Here is a 16,812-nt window from a genome sequence, read left to right on the forward strand (position 1 = left end):
CAGAGCTGCTTAACCAAGCAGCTGTAATGATTTACCTACACTGGACCTTTGCCTTAACCTTGTTCCTGGAGCAGTTTCATATGAAACGCTCCTTGGAATTAAAGGGTCAGCATTATTCTTGTAGGAAATTTCAATCCAGATGGCTAATGTTTGCCAAAGTTTTGACGCACAACAGAAAAACCTGTTCTCAAAAGGGAAAGGGCTAATAATCTTTACTAAAGACTGTACTGGAATATGTGCTCAGAGAGAAGCTGCTTTAGGGAGCCTTCTGCCTATTCAGACTATAGAGACACATTCTTGCTGTGCAAAACTACCCCTCCTGTCTTAGAAACTAATGTGTGAATGAACTTGAGGTTAAAGGAATATGCAATATGCTTAAAAAAACAGGTCTGGATACTTCTCATTAAATGAGAGGGAAGGAAAAAAAGCCTCACCAGTATCTTGGTTTGATTTTTTTTTTAATGACTAAGTGTAACAAAACCAAGCAACCATGAACAAGATTAATTGTACACATACTATAACTAAATTGTACACATACAATTGTGAATTGACCTCAATACTTGTTCCCTCCTGACTCTTCCTCCCCCTCTCACATGAAAGATTCATGTACAATACAGCTCTGAGCCACTGCTCAAAGTCAGCAGAAATATTTTCATTACCTTCAGTGGAAAATGTATTAGGCCAGGCATTGAAATAAAACTTTTCTACCTTCTCTTTTAACTTCCTGTACCTCAGTGTTTGTTTTCATAGATCACAGTACCTTTCCTGACTACCAGATTAGTATTTCCATACTGGCAGGAATCCTCTTAGAGTCACATATTTCTTCCTTTTGACTCGACTGCTTATTTCAAAGGCTGTTATTTGATTCAGATGTAAGATTTATATGATCCAAGATGTGCAACTTAAATTTATAATCTAATCATTTAATTTGATAGTGCAAATACAAAACTAGCAATTAAGTGGACCAAAAAAAATTTCTTACAGGACAACTCTGTTCAATCCTTACTCTTTCAGAAGGACTCCTTGGTAAATCCTGTTAAAAAAACACATTATCTGTTTTGTGTTAACAGATTGATCCCATGAAGGAGAACAAATTCCTATAATTCATTGTGTTGAAGACCTTGAGAGATTCTGCTGGATAAGTCTTGCAAGTGCTTCTTTACCTAGCAGGAAAACAGAACACATCAAACAAATTTTAGTAAGACGATGAATTATCAATGTCATACATTCAGATTTTGCTATCAGTAAATGTGACAACAGATTGAGATCAGGGAGATGTCAGGCATTTTACAATTATGTCTATAAAAATCAATTATGTGTATTCTGTACTAAAAATGGTGCACAGGTGTGCCTTAAACTCCCTCTCTGGAAATCATCCAACTTGCCTGAAAAATCAGCACTGAATAATCTACATACCCTCTACTTTCAACATGTATGCACACTGGATTTATACAGACCTTATATCCTAGTTCTTTTGTCTTTTCTTCCAGCATGGCATACTTCTCTTTGTTTCTGTTCAGATGATCCTTATCTCCAGTTCCCTCTACATGCTTCAGTTTCTGGTGTGAAATCTCTAATTGTTTCTGATAATGATGGTGTTTTTCAATTTTTGCTTCAAAGTGTTTCAGCTCCTCCTAAGACAACAAATACACACAGCTTCACAGCATTTTCTTTCAAGGCTTCACCTCTCTTTTCTTGCCAAGATATCCCTAATGCTATTTTAAAGCACAGAAATCTTTTTTGGTTCCCGTCTTCTTAAGAATGTCGGGACAATATATTATCATCACCACCCAGACACCCAATTTTGAAGGCAGGTTCTGAAAACCTTCCACTGCAGAGCCCTCAAAAGGAGACTGCTGATGGCTGCGAGGTGCTAGGAGATGACCACAGTGAATACCAAATAAAAGCCTGTACATAAGAATAGTGGACTGGAAGGAAGGAAACAGAATTTTTAAGAGAAGTCTCTTTTCAAAATCAGGTCCTGGATTTGTTATATTCTGCTCAGACTTAAATGTTTTTTGGGTTTGCAGTCTGCTATGATGAATTTGAAATAGGATGAATTGATTAACAAAAAGCCCTCTTAGTTCGCCTCAAAGACAGTGGTCAGACGAACTATGGTGTTCAGGGACATATCAGAGACGGACCTCAGATAACTTGGTACACTGCAAGGGGGACCAAAGAATGAGTAATGGCTCTAGCCACCAAAGCATGCTCTTGTTTTGCTACTTCAGGGCAGCATATTCAGCTTCTCTGTGTCTTAGGACACGTCCTCTGTGAAGAGGATATGAACAGTTCAAACTGTTATGCCACTTACGGCAGCAGCTCCATGCATTACATTCAGAAAAACTCAGACAAACCCTACAGTGAAATCCCCTCATTTGACAGAGCCCATTTAATTTTGGTCACTGGTGTGTTTCAGTCCTGGTAGCTGACAAAATTCCTCTCAAGATAATTAAAAAAGAAAATATATAAATCCATCATCCTAATAGATCTTCAGTTTTTGAAGCAAAAGGTTTTGTTTTCAACATTTCTGACAAGAAAATAGTTTCCTTTTGAACATTCCAGTCTGTTTTACATACTCTGTTCAGGACCTCAGTTTGGAGTTTTGCTGCTCTAATAAATCATTTCAGCTGCTCTCCTCAGATGATGTACCAGCAGAGCAGCACTTGCATCTTTCATTATGAAACCCTTATGAAAGTTGGTACTGTGGCCAGTCAGAAGAGGACACAATTTCAGCTGCTCAGACAAGACTGAATGGAACCAGCACATGATGCCTTTAATTCTGCTTTCATAGACTTTTTAAATAGGCAGACATTTCACTGTGACTCTTACTGTCTTACTTTTGTTAGGATGTCCCAACATTCACACAAGACAGGTTTCATCTGGTGAAGAGGGTTTGCATGAATGAAGATTTCTACTAAACAGTAAAATTAATAAGCAGATACGTGTTCTTGCTTATGGAATTGTTTTTTTCTTTTTTCACTGCAGCAGATATAAAGGCCAAATTCACCTCTCGTGCAATTGTACAGTCCTAACCAACATGTCCCACTGAGGTCAGCAGAAGCCTTGTTGCAGACTTCAGCAGGCTTTCCTCTGACGCTCTTAAAAGCAGGGCCACTGAAATCAGCGTAATTAAAACGTTCGCTTTGTAAGAGAATCCAGCTGCATGTAAGTTTAAAGAAATACGATAGATCTTTGATATCTATTAGAGACAGGTTTCAATGCCTGTCCCAGGCAGTCAAAACTCTCTCATTACCTTATCCAGAAAAGAAGATCAAGGTGTCCCTAGCCATGTCTTGCAGGGTAAAACAACACTGTAAGTACATGCAACTCCACGAAGAAGCCCTGAAGAGTTACTTCTCCAGGCTATCAATCAAAATACATTCTGATAAATAGGTAGAGTCAGATGAAAAAACCAATGTTTTCTCAATGCAATTTGAATTAAATAAAACCAGTATGAACCCCACGGTAACTAATTTCTACAATATTTCCTTGAAAAGTGGTCTTTATCATGGTACTTTTGGGTCCCAAAGAAGTAATTACATTAAGACATTGGGTAAGAGAGGGAAATCTGGTGCACTGGAAACAAACAAGCAGGGCCCGATCTTTCAAAGATCCAAAATATGCAATGCTTGCTTTCACAGGATTTAGAATCTTCATTTTGCTGATTATAGCAGAACCATGCATATGACTAGTTACATACATGCTCATATATTTGAAATATTAAGAAAGAAGCATGACTCTCTTTTATGGTGTCTGAAGAGCAATTCAGAAACAGCTGCACTCACAGTAACATTCAGTGTTTCTCCATGTGGGAAAATATCTTTCCATAAGAGATCTAACCGGAATTCTACTTACCCGAAAAGATTCAAGTTCTTTCGCAGTGAAATTGGCCGATTTGGCCATGTCCCACAAATCAATCACTCTTGGTTCTTCAAATTCTAAACAAAGACGTATCACTAAATGAAAATCTGGACACAAATGCTTTTATGCCCAGCTTCTTGAAAGATGAGCATGCTTTCTCACATATACACACACAGATATATTAAGCACTGCACTACTAATAGGACTACTTAGATGAAAAGGGAGAAAAATCCTAGTACTTAACTTAAAACTATAGTATTGCCGTAGCAAGTATTTTTTAAAAAGCAAAAAAAAAAGCCCCTAGGAACTGAATAATGGCACTGTTTGCCCTGCATGTTGTCTCACTTACCTGCCATCTTGCGGCTGAGGGTGTAATATCTCTTCTCCTGTGGGCATGGAAGACAGAACTATCTTCTTTACAGATTGTCCCTATCCTTTCATTAGTTGTCTAATGTTGGCTTCTAAATAGAACAGGCTGGCTGTATCTCTTCAGCCCATCATGGTCACACCAAGTACTGTGATACTGTGATTACATCTTAGCACTTGTCCACTAATTTTTACTTTTTTAAAAATGAAATTAATCTCAAATAAGCATAAAAAACACTGTATCATACCACTGGTTGAGTCATATCCCTGGTGACTGACTTTACGCAAACGTTCAAACCCCTGATTGATGCTTCTTAGCTTGTCTTTGAGTTCTCTGTGCTTGTTGTGCAAGATTTCCTCTTTCACCAGGTTCTCTTCAGATGGGTTGATAACATTTTTGTGGATATCTGTTGAAGAAGAAAAGCGTTATTGATTGTGGGCCAAATCCTGATAGGTCCAAAGCTCCAGAAATCCCCCAAATCTGAGGTGAATAAAAGATGGTAAGCTCTCAGCATTTGAGCTGAGTGTAAATAAAGCATCAGCACCACACTTCAAGCAGCAGTAATTCCTTTTGCAGGTCAGTATCAAGATCAATGGCCCTCAGTGCTCTGGAGGGTGATTTACAGAGATGTCTTATAACTCCTACTGGCCACCAGCCAAGATTTTATTAAGGAAATGTCCTTGTTTTCCCAGGTGAGCAATATCCCAAGGAAATGGAATAGGGATGGAGTCCTGTACCCTCTTCCCTGGGCATTCCACAAACCAATCAGGACCTCTGATGTTGAAATGACTTCCAGCAGCTTCCAGCTTGGACTCTACAATGCAAACACCAAACTGCCTATAAGCTTTAGAATACTTTGGCTCTAACAATTTTAGCTAGGATTAGTACAGCAAGCTGGATTCAGATCCTTGTTGCTTTAACACACTTCAGGCTCAGTGCCTAAGGTATTCAAGCATATCCTTTTGGGCTCCCAGCTGGTGAGATAAAACATGCATGTTCTGCAGAGTGTAGGATGGCATTTTGCAGCAGTGGATCTACGCTTGTTGCATAATTTCTAGTAAACTACTGTGGCCATCACTGCTAATCTGATGGTATCTTCCCTGCTTGAAACGCAGGCAGAATCAGAAAACTGAAACGGCAACGTTTTCATTAGCTGACAAGATTTTTGGCAGCTAACGCAGAACTAAACCCAGCAAGTATCTGGAAATGTCAGCATCTGCAAGCAGGTCTGACAGAAATGTCAAGACTTCAGGAGTTTTGAAGAAACTTGAAAACAATGGAGGCAATGGGCAGAGGAGAGTTGTACTGATCTCAAAAATCAGAGAAAAGTTCAGGCACCTTCTGTTCTGCTCACGGTCTCCAGCAGAATATTGTATTCGTGAACCTTTTCTTTGTGATGCTTAAATTCTCGCCAAAGCTTATCCAACTCCTCATCGGAGAACTTCCCAGAGCTCTTGGCCTGAAAGAAACATAAGCTTATTATGCTTCCCAGGCCAAATGCTTTTAAGTGCACTAAACTGCCAAAACTTCTTCCCACTTCCCACTACATTTAGAAAATTATTAAGCCCAGCTTTTCCTTAAGATATTTTGGTTTAAATCCCTTTTATTAGTATCAGGTCAGGATTTAGACATCAACGGATGTGACAGCTTTAATCATGTCAAAAGGAAGTTTGCTTCAGACTTTCAAAGCCAGACTGGCTATGGACTACCCACTGAAAAGTGTCTGTCATTTCTGTTCCATGGGAAACGATTCAATACAGAAATAAGGGCCACGGAGCTCCATATGCAACTGTGAGGGGACTGTTTGCGTGAGGGATGCAGCCCGATATTAAACATAGTCTTTACTTAATCTGACTCTATTGGCAAGTGAAGATTTTATCACTGCCGTGCACTTGCTCTGCAGTGATTTTTTCCTTACTGGACTACTTTTTAGCAATTAGGGAAGCACTGGTCAGACAGTGGGAACACTACTCACAAACCTGGTGACATTTCTGTAATGCATGATCAAAAGTGAATGTTTTTGATACATACTCAGCCCCAACCCTTTTTTTGCTTAGGGAATATTTCTACCGGATGCACTTCATTGTTCCCCAAAACACATGACATCAGGTCTCTTGTCAGAGCTGTATCTAGTTACAGCAACATTTTAAAACCTAGCAAATCTTCTTCTCTGCTTTACTACCACTAGACTAGACTGGTGTAAGAATTCTTTACTTTACCTGACTACTTGTTTCTTAAAACCTGAATTATTTGGTTCTTGAAGATCCAACTTCATCAGTTTTAATGACGCAGACTGACAGTACATTTTCTATTTTTTCACGCATTAATGCAAATCCTGGAAATTTTCACTTGAATACCAGGTTGGGAAAGTGTTATTTAACATCCTCCACTATACATTTCACTTTTAAACATTCCATGAAATGGTTCTGTTTTAAATGCATCTTTTTAAAAAAATCCCAGAAATAACAGGAAAAACACCACAGGTGTACTACCACACAGTGTAATAGTCACACAAAGGGGAACCATGAGTTCAGTGAAATTTGAGGAAACACTGTCCTCAGAAGACCCAGGATCTTATCCTCCATGCAGACTGATGCAGGTGTTTTCTTTGGCAAAGAGAACTTGCCACACCTGGTGACCTGAATGCGGGTGGGATGCCCTCAGGGCACGAAGATGTGAGAAACAGAGCACAGCAGCTTGGCCAGTACTTAAAAGCAGAGTACTAAAGCTATTAAATTCCCAGACTAGGGGCTCTCAGAAGACACAGACAATAGTTCAACGAAGAAACACTGATTTCCCACACTCCAGTTCCTGGAAACTTTACTCACCTTGCTCCATAATTTTTCCAGTCTAGGATCATCGAGTGTATCACTTTCTGTACCATCTTTAATGTAGTTGGTATCCACTAGTTGAGAGTCCTTCTTTCCATTCATTCCGTATTTAGTCATAATGACTGTGAGGGAATATAAGATGTAGAAACATTAGGACCAACTATGGATGTACAGGATAGATTGGCTACATCCTTGACTTGCAGAGCTGGATTTTGCAGCTCATAGTGGAAAAGCTAACCATTTAAGATATAGAGGTCCCAGGTTTAATGACCTCTTCTGAAAACATCAGGAGCAAAGGAGTCTGTTAGCTTCCTGCAGCTCCCTACTAACCTCCAAAGAACTTGTGCCTGCTCAGTGTCTGGAAAGACAACCTGTTATGTCATGGTTCAAACACGAACACAGGTGTCTAACCATGCATGTGGACGCAAAATTGAAACTCCTTCTGCAAAGATATACCTTACCATTTAAGTTGCGTCTGAGTTTGGCTTCTTTCTCTCCATCTTCATCTAGCCCTTCAGCCTTCAGTTTTTTCCAGCTTAGCTCATCCTTTTCTTGTATTTTTAGATCGCTGTGCAACTCTGCCAGTTTCACAGCAGAGAGATGAAGCTAACAAGAACAGAGAAAGGTTTGTATTCAGTTATGTGGAATTGCTTCTGGCTGCAGTGTTACCTCAGAAGCCAGTACAGAGCACAGACAGTACAGCACAGCATTTTTTTTTCTTTTAGTCTAATGCTATGTATCGATCTGGATTTAAGGGCCTTAAGGTATGAGCCACTGCATACGTAACATCTGTTGACTACGAACATGGCTATGCCCCCAGCACACTAGTGTTAACAGAGAGTGATCAGCCTTCTCTCTCAGCTCTTCAGATACATGGACAACAGTGAAATTACTTAAGGGTTAAAAAATTTGGTCTTTGGTGTTCCTTCAAATATTATTTAAATGGGATTCCTCCCCCATTTTTAATGGGACTGCCTTCCAAAAATGATTCTACCTTAAAAATGTCCAGTACCAATAACAAAGAATGTAAAAAAAAAAAAAAAAAAAAAAAAGAATTCAGTTTCACTAATTTACAAAAGGCAGTAATGACCAAATTTCTCAAACATGCCACTGCCACCACATGTGCTTTCTTTAGACCACCCTCTAAACATATAGTTACAGCGAGTCAGCAAATTTTGTCAGTATGGTTTTGCAGACTACCAGGACACTGAGGATGGCCTTGCAGGTCAAAGAGCCACTTCATCAACAACTTTTACTATGGTCAAAGTGCAAAATTTTCTAAGTTAACTTCTTAACACGGTTTCCGTGGATTAAAACCATACAAAACCTAGAGGTATTCCTGTCCCACATAACAGAACAAAAGAGTAAGATATTGAGGCTAAAGCTATGAAAAAAAAAATATTAGGATTTAAACAGCTTGAAATTTTGTGAAATACAGAGAAAACAGGAACAGAGACAATGACTAATATGCAGTTGGCTAAGCAGAACTGCTGTAAGTTGAGTCCTAACTTCTGAACTTCCAGATTTTAGACACTTCAGTTATTCAATTTAAAACAAAGAAATTTAACAAATTATATTAGTGCTGTTTCAGTCCTTCTATCTCTGACCACTGAGCAGCCAGCTCCTGGGAGCTCAGATCCAGCTCTGAACCACCTGGGCTCACTGGTTTTAGGACAAACTTATTTATTGGAGGGAGCTTTTTCGTCATTAAAATCAAATTACAGAATATAAAAATTCTCATTTTCAGTGAGGAAGCAGTGTGTTTAATAAACACAGACTCAGAACTCAGTATTATTTTTAAACATCAGAATGGTACTGAAAAGATTCAGCCATTCATTTGAGAGTCAGCAGGTTATTTGAAAGTAACTAGGAAACATATTATTTTGAGCCAAAGCACTAAATTCCTATTAGCAGGAATTCAGGAACCTATGCACATTATTGTTTCTGCTTTCTTCTTAGGCTGTCCTATTAATTAGTCTTGCGCTACTGAATGTGAGGAATTCCTTACCTCCACCACTACCAAAATGAAGGACAGAGAATTCATCATTGGTGCATGCAAATATTTCAAAGCAGGTCTAACACACAGGCATAGTTTTCCTCTTATTTCAGACCTTGCTCAGACATACTGAAAAATCACCTTCTAGAACACAGGCTGGGTGTCAATTGTACTCAAAAGTGAAATTTAGATTGTGGTAAATTTAGTTTAAGTAGGTTTTGCCTCTCTAAAATCTGGCTCACATACAGAATGTAGTAAAACTTAGTTCTTTACTCTGACAGAGTTAACTTCATTTTACATTCTAGCATCTTAAAGTATATGATGTAAAGCATCTCAAATTTGATTCCAGAAGATCCAGGTATGAAAATGAAAAAAGATTGGAAAAATAAGAACAGACTGACTATACTATAGTTTATTTCTAGTCTCCATGTTCTTTCTTCTTCAACTGTCAGTTCACAGTTGGAGTTTCATGATCACACACTGTCCTATTCCCCATCCCATCCTTCTCCCTTTGAAGGAAGGAGTATTTTTGATATCTTCTTTCGGCATGTTGGGAGGCAGCATTATGGCAGAGAGTCTATTTTTTGACCAAACTCAGGGATGTCCTGCCTCTAATTCAATAACTCAGGCTAGATAATGTCTATCCAGGTGTCATGGTTTGATGTGGAGTGGGGGGTGGTTCTGGTGGCAGGAGAGGGATTTTGCTCCCTGCGACCTCCCTGGTTTTGGATCCGGGTTAGGCTTAGTTCTGGCCACCGGATCAGACTGCCATCCCCCTCGGGGTTGAGCCAATAGGGCGCCTCTGCGAATTGCCCTATTTAAGTCAGGACAAGGGAACCGGAAAAGGTGCTTCGCCCAGGATCGACCAGAGAAGGGAGGAGGGCACTGCCCCCGCTCCCTGGCTCCCAGCCGGGCAGCTGCCTGCGTCGGGCCGGCGCCGCCCACGGAGAATGGCGGCGGCGGAGCCAGCTGGGGAACTCGGGGGCACCCCACTCCCAGGGTGCCCACTGGGCTGAGTTCACCTGGAGAGGACTGAGATCTGAGAGAAACAGCTGCATCGACAGCAGGTCAGTGAGGATGGAGCGGGAGGAGGTGTGCCGGAGCCGAGTTTCCCCTGCGGCTGATGGTGAGATAGCAGGCTGCCCCCCTGCAACCAGGACGGCCTCGGTGGAGCAGCGACCCACTCGCAGCCCGTGAGGAGAAGATGCCTGAGCCCGAGGATGGTCGTGTTGGGGGCACGGCAAGGCAGAGAGGCATCTGGAGTCTTCGTGACGACCCACGCCGGAGCGAGTGGCTACAGCTCCCTAAGTACCCGAGACTGTGGTATAGCCCACACCGGAGCAATCTGTGGGGAAGGATTGTTTCCAGTGGGCTGGACTCACGTTGGAGAAATTTGTGGATTTTTCCTCGTGGGTAGGGGATCCATTGGAGCAGGGGAAAAGGGTGTAAGGACTCCTTCTCCTTTAAGAAAGAAGCAGCAGTAACAGCACGGAATGAACTGACCTGCACTCCCCCAGTCCCTGCCCCCTGTGCTGCTGGGGGGAGGAGGTAGAGCCGGGAGGAAAAGGAAGGTGGGGGGGGGAGAAGGTGTCGGTTTTAAGATCTGGTTTTGTTTCTTTCTGTCCTCTCAAGTAATCGGTTTTTATTTCCCTTTGTCCTTCTAAGTAATCATTAATAAACTGTTTTGCTTTGAGAAAAGCGCTGCCTGTTTTGCCCAGGACCATGGTTGGTGGGTGCTCCCTCTGTTCTTGCCTCAACCCTCAGTCCTTTTGTGTTTTTTTTTTCCCTCTCCTCTCTACTTTATTGGAGAAGGAGAGACTGTGTGAGTTTTAGTTGCTGGATCAGCCTAAAACCACGACACCAGGATACACAAAATCCAGAATTAATAATTACTACATTCCTCTGCCTGAAAGAACTCAATCTTTACCAGCCATGATCTTAACTTCCATGCTCCATAATATTCAGGGGATCAATATGGGTGTGCAATGGACTCCTCCCCTCCTGTTGGAGCTGTTCTGCTTAGCTGTAATTAAATATTTCCACTATAATTAAATGTTTTTACTGTATTTTCACTTTAATTAAATATTTTTTTTAGCTCAGAGTGAGAGAAATTCAAGTATCACAGTCAAAATTAAAGCTCTCATCTGGGAATGGTGATGATACCCATTCGCTAGTCCTCTTGCATGTAATGACATCACTTGGTATAAATGAAGGTGACATAACCACCAAGGTGGACAGTTTCTTACTCTCCTGTGCAGTGAGCTCCTGCCCTGTGCAAAGTGGGAACTAAGGCCACCGCCTTCAGATAGATGAGAGCATCACGCCTTTTAACAAAAGGGCTAAAGCATTCAACCAGTGAGTGCAAAAGCCAGCCTCAGATCCTCCACGGTACTAGAGAGACTACACTCTCTCTTCCACTTCCTGAGCATGTGGTTTAACTGCTGGATTTAAACATGAGAAGATCAACACTTCCCATGACACAGATAGATATGGCCGCAGAGGCGATGGAGACACCTCCTGAAAGACCTTACACAGCACCGCTGTTTCCAGCCGCCTGGGGCAGCCCCCAGGGAGCGGGGCTGTGCGGGTCCTGCTCTGAGCTGCCCGTCAGGGACAGCCAGACCTGAAAACCAAACCGAAGCCACGGCAGCCCCGCAGGCCCAACCGTAAGCCGGGGCCTGCCGAGGCGACGCCGAGCCGGGGAGCCTCGGTTTCTCCTCGAGCACAAGGCCCCCGCTCCAGCCGCCGCCCGCACCGCTTCTCCCGCCGCACCCCGTCTCCTGAGGAGGCTGACAGGGAACGAGGGCCCGAAGCAGCCAAGTCCGGCCCTGGGTCCCCCTCAGAGCTCTGCCCGAGCACCCCCTCGGGGAGCAGCCATCGTCCCCGCTCCTCCCCCGCCGCCTCACTCACCCGCTGCGCCTTCTCCCATATCTGGTTCAGCCTCACCACCCGGAACTCCCCGGCCTCCCGCCGCTTAGCGCCGGCGGCCGCCAAGCCCTCGTTGGCCTCCCGGGAGTACTTGCTGGCCTGGGCACCAGCGGCGAGGAGGAGCGCGGCACTGAGCACCGCCAGAGCCCGCGGCGCCGCCATGTCGCACCGGCCGGCGAACTACGAGTCCCGAGATGCCGTGCGGCTTCCAGCCCCCGGGCGGGGGCGGCTGAAGCGGGGGTTCTGCGCCCTCTTCAGCGAGGCGAGGGGAAGTTTGTGTAGGAAAACGGAACGAAAATCCAGATTAGATTGGAAATCTAGTGTCTAGTTTGCAGTCTCGGTAGCGTGACAAGAATTAGACTTGGGCTGTTTCTTTTCAACCGGCTTTGTGTCATGCTGAGTGTTTGCTTCACAAATGTGGAAATAAGCTGAATGTGGCAGTTTTTGTGAGTGGGTTTTTGTTGGTTTTTGTGTTTTTTTTTTTTTTTCTGCAGCCTGTAGTAACTACAGCGAATGCTCTCCTGCACCCCGTGTGCCCCTCAGCGAGGTGTTGCTGTCAACTGTGCGAAGAAAGGGCGACACATCGGGTTTTAACACCCCCCCTTTGATCGGACAAAGCTTTCAGATGTCAGCACAACGCTCAAGAGTGACCTGAAAAAGGCAGCTCAGGAAGGGTGGAAGGCAAGAACGGGATCCAGCTCTCCAGTCCTCCCTGTGACGGGAGGAAGGACTCTCCTCCCTTCGAGGTGGCAGCGGACACCTCTGCCCAGGGCAGCTCGTAGGGTTTGATGGTGTGGGGAGGAGGAGGACGGGAGAAGGAGGACCATGAAAAATGTAGCAACGAGTGGATTGAGTTGTTATTCAGGGGTGAGCTATGGGAGTGGCCCTGAGGTCGGTGGTGTATGCTAAGAATGCAGCTCTTGGGCAGGAGTGCCCCGTCCTGCATGGCACCAACCTCCCTTCACAGTGCTGCTTCCTCAAGGAGGCAGCCAAGAAGTGCAGTAGGCAACAGGAAGTCTTTGGAGGGGATTAAGTCAAGCTGCATTAAGAAAAAAACCCCATGATGCTATGAAAATGCCCAATATTTAATCCAGGGTTCGTATATATCCACCCCAGTTTTTAAAAAAAAGCGTTAAAATTGAATGCTGCTGTGAAAGAAGTGCAGGAGATGCACAGCGCACTCCATGTGGGTGTTTCTGAGGGGAAGGCAGTGAAGAAAGCTGTTCCTTCTCTTCTTGATGAATTGTCTTCTGCACACTGCAAAGCTTGTGTAGTACGGGGGTCTTCAGCATAGTTGGGCATTTCTGTGTTGAGTTTATTTAGCAAGGTAGCGGTGGGATTACTTTGCTGAGCCTAGCTGGTGGTGGAGGCAAAAGTTCACTTCATAAATTTACCTTGGATCTCATGTGTGACCTTGAACAAACTAAAGCATAGCTCTGTAGTACGGTCAACACCAAGCCTTCACGCATTATAAATCAGTCCTATAAAAACAAATAGATTGGCTGAACTATAATGAGATTTCTGAAAACAATGCCCTGGGGAGAGTTTTTACTGGACTCTCATTTTTGCCTTGTAAGCAATGTAAATGTCTTTTCACTTTCACGTTTTCCTAAGTCAGTGCAGTCATATGAACCCAGAAGCTGTTGCTATAAGACTAAATTTCAGAAGCAGGCAAAAGTATTGCAGTATACATTGCATTGAAGGGCAATTGAAGTGAGCATTGAAGTCTACGTTGAACTATAGTGAAATGATGATGGGAAAAGAAGCCTGTCAGCCTTACCCAAATCTTGCAGAGCTCTTCTCATTGATTTTAGGATTTAGAGCTTGTTTTAGTCTCATTATTACAGCATATATATGTATTAGCGAATCATTTTGGAACAGATGTTTTCTTCTTGTCTGTCATTTGAAGTATTGATTGAGTTTTCAGGCTCTCTGCAAATAAACTCAACCTTCATGCTATAGAAACTCTTACAGATTCCCACTCTTTTCCTTGTACTGAGCGTAGTTGTGCAGAGCTTTATGCATTTGTTTGCTTGAGTTTTTGAGCTACACTGGGAAAATTTTTAGAAATAGGTAAGGAATGCAGCACCATTAGTTTGCTTGTGCTGGCTTGCTGGGTGTCATTCTCCAGTGCCCTTACATCTGTGTCGAGTGACCACCACTCGGTATTGTTCTGTATGTCCTGGCTCAAGCGCTTCACTCCCACAAGTAAAAAGCCAAAATAACTCTATGGACTTCTGTGTAGAGACTTTGGATTTACATTGGTGTTGATGAGGCCAAACTCATCACAGAGTGCACCTTAGTGTAAATAAGAAACATGCAGTGGGAGGTGATGGGAAATCAACTCCATGGTTTCCCTTTCCTGTGTGCTGTGGGTCAAATTCTCCCTTCATTTTTCCCTAGCACAGTTGAAAAGCAGCTCAGTGGAATCCACAGGACTGTGCCAAAACTGATAGAAGCAGTGGAAGTGTGAAGCTGTTGCAGACTCTGTTGCTTGCATTGTTCCAGAGGGCTGCAGCTGAGTTGATGGACCATCGATTTCTGTGCAGTGCCAGCTGTGGGGCATGGGGACCACAGTGGGAACACGTTCTCCCCTGACCCCACCTTCCATGCCATCTGCTTCAGCTCCTGCTAGACGTTGAGGAGAAGGAAGCCATAGAAGCCCTCTTGATCGGCCCCTCTGTGGGGGAGCTTGGTTGAAGACTGTCTTGATCCTCAAGTGTTTGAGGCAAACACTTCACTGAGCTGGCGGCAGATGCCCAGTGGGGCTGCTCAGCCTGGAGGGTTTGTGACCTGGCTCTGCACATGCTGTGCAGGGAGGGCCCTGAGAAACAGGCAATCCCAGGGCGAGATGCCGTTGTCATCCCACAGGGACTATGGGGCGGGAGCTGAGCCTGGGCTGGGGAGGGGGAAGCACCATGGGAGCTACCATGGGGCCAAGGCTACCCTGGTGAGCAGGAAGCAGTGAAACCAGGGCATGGGAAGGGCAAGGGGGTTCCCATGGGTCTCTTCTCTTGTGCTGGGGCTCCAGCAAGGTCTTCAGAGACACCCAAAGGGTTTGATAATTCAAAAGTTTTATTTAGGCATCAAAAATCCTGACTCCTCATTAACTGGCATGTTGATATCTTTGAATTCGTTTTTGTATTTTCACTTTCTTAGCAAGCACAATTTAGTTTAACAAATGTATATCAATTAGAATAAATTTTCCCATTGAAGAAGGATGCAGCTCAAGCACTCTGTTGTGTGTCTGGTCCTGGGGGCCAAGCCCGCTGCACTGGGGAGGCAGCGGGGAGGGGTCAGTACTCCGGCAGCTGTAAGCTCTCCGGATATGCCTGCACCCAGCGCGCCTCGGGGTTCACGCATACCTCTCTCCTCTTCTTGGTGACCAGGCTGCCAGGAGAAAATCAATGTTGGGATGCTTGGATGGGGCAGTGGGGTGCCTGTGCTGGGTCCTGCTGGCAGTACCCCAGGTGTCCCTGGCCATGCCCCCTTCCTCCTCCTGGCCACCCTCAGACACACTTGGGGCGCTGCCCTAGCCATCACACCTCACCCCTGGCAGTGGTGGGTACTCACATCACCCCTGGCAGTGGTGGGTACTTACATCACCGCTGGCTGGGGGCACATGCTGCTGGTCCTGTAGGCGGAGGCAATCAATCTGTGCGGGATGGTGCGTTACATGTAGGAGAAGCAGCAGGGGGTTGGGACCAATCCTGCAGGGGCAGAGAGACAGCTCCAGTGAGACCCCACAATGTGGCAGATGCAGAGGCTCCCAGGGGATTCGCCCGGGCCTGTGCTGTTCTGTGTGTCCCCCAGGGACACCCCTTGAAAACCTCCATCCCTGAGGCTGAGTCTCAGCACTGGTGGTGACCACCTGCTCCCAGCCCTCCCCATGGACACAAAGGTCCCATCAATGGGGATGAAGCTCTCTTCTGGGGAGGGACAGCAAACCTGACTTCTGGGAGGACACAGCAACGCTGGAGTCACCAAGATGGGCCTCAGCTGGGGAGCAGGTGGCCATGAGGAGCAGAGCGACCAGAGCAGCTGCAGAGACCTTCATGGTGCTGCAAGGACTGAGGAAACCTCGAGTGGGGCTGGAGCTGGGGTGGCTGCAGGGCCCTCCTCTGCACAGTGCTCTGCATCTGCTGCCGCTGCCCTCCTTTTATGCCCTGGCTGCTGGGTGGGCACAGGGTTTCAAGGAAAGAAACGAGTGCATCATACAGGGGAAATCATGTCAGGATCGCCCAGTTTTGCTGAACTGGAAAAGGCAAGGAGACCACAGAAGAGGAAGTCCTGGCCATGAGACTGCGACTTTCAGATTCAAGAAAGAACAAGGAGGAGAAGATCTCTCTCACTGTAGGAGAGGATCAGGTTCGAGACCATCTAAAGAACCTGAAGGTGCACGAGTCCATGGGACCTGATGAGATGCATCTGCAGGTCTTGAGGGAGCTGGCAGGTGAAGTTGCTAAGCCGCTATCCATGATATGTGAGAAGTTGTGGCAGTCTGGTGAAGTTCCCACTGACTGGAAAAGGGGAAACATAACCCTCATTTTTAAAAAGGGCAAAAATGAACACCCAGGGAACTACAGGCTAGTCAGTCTCACCTCTGTGCCTGGCAAGATCATGGAGCAGATCCTCCTGGCAACTGTGCTAAAGCATGTGGAAAATAAGAAGATGACTGGTGACAGCCAATATGGCTTCACTAAGGGAAAATCGTGCCTGACAAATTTGGTGGCCTTTTACAATGGGGTTATGGTGTTGGTGGATAAGGGAAAAGGAACTGACATCATCTACCTGAACTTGTCCAAAGCATTGGACACTGTCCCACA

The 16,812-nt window shown here is 44.7% G+C and overlaps 2 protein-coding genes across 2 annotated transcripts; both read right to left on the bottom strand.

Annotated features, from left to right (window-relative positions):
* Window positions 1-458: 458 nt before the first annotated feature.
* LRPAP1 (LDL receptor related protein associated protein 1) lies at window positions 459-12,148 on the bottom strand. Its single transcript, XM_086611735.1, has 8 exons — window positions 11,969-12,148; window positions 7,524-7,668; window positions 7,060-7,184; window positions 5,570-5,690; window positions 4,479-4,637; window positions 3,859-3,941; window positions 1,458-1,634; window positions 459-1,163 (listed from the first exon to the last, which is right to left on the bottom strand). Exons 1-8 carry the CDS (start codon window positions 12,146-12,148, stop codon window positions 1,098-1,100), a joined length of 1,056 nt encoding a protein of 351 aa, XP_086467861.1. The 3' UTR covers window positions 459-1,097.
* A 3,134-nt stretch (window positions 12,149-15,282) lies between these two features.
* On the bottom strand, window positions 15,283-16,043 carry LOC104376521 (C-C motif chemokine 5-like). Its single transcript, XM_009983113.1, is given in 3 exon segments — window positions 15,283-15,376; window positions 15,588-15,696; window positions 15,971-16,043. Coding segments are annotated over 3 exon segments (276 nt in total).
* Window positions 16,044-16,812: the final 769 nt, after the last annotated feature.

The sequence above is a fragment of the Tauraco erythrolophus genome, chromosome 5 (assembly GCF_009769465.1).
Source record: "Tauraco erythrolophus isolate bTauEry1 chromosome 5, bTauEry1.pri, whole genome shotgun sequence".
NCBI classification, from domain to species: Eukaryota; Metazoa; Chordata; class Aves; order Musophagiformes; family Musophagidae; genus Tauraco; species Tauraco erythrolophus.

What these genes read in the sequence shown, in the direction of transcription:
- LRPAP1 (XM_086611735.1), bottom strand. Translation starts at nt 12,148, where the DNA reads ATGGCGGCGCCGCGGGCTCTGGCGGTGCTCAGTGCCGCGCTCCTCCTC. An exon ending in ACTCAGACGCAACTTAAATG is followed by an intron (nt 7,185 to 7,523) that starts GTAAGGTATATC and finishes ATTCCCTCACAG; the next exon opens with TCATTATGACTAAATACGGA. An exon ending in CAAAAGAACTAGGATATAAG is followed by an intron (nt 1,164 to 1,457) that starts GTCTGTATAAAT and finishes TTTTCCTGCTAG; the next exon opens with GTAAAGAAGCACTTGCAAGA.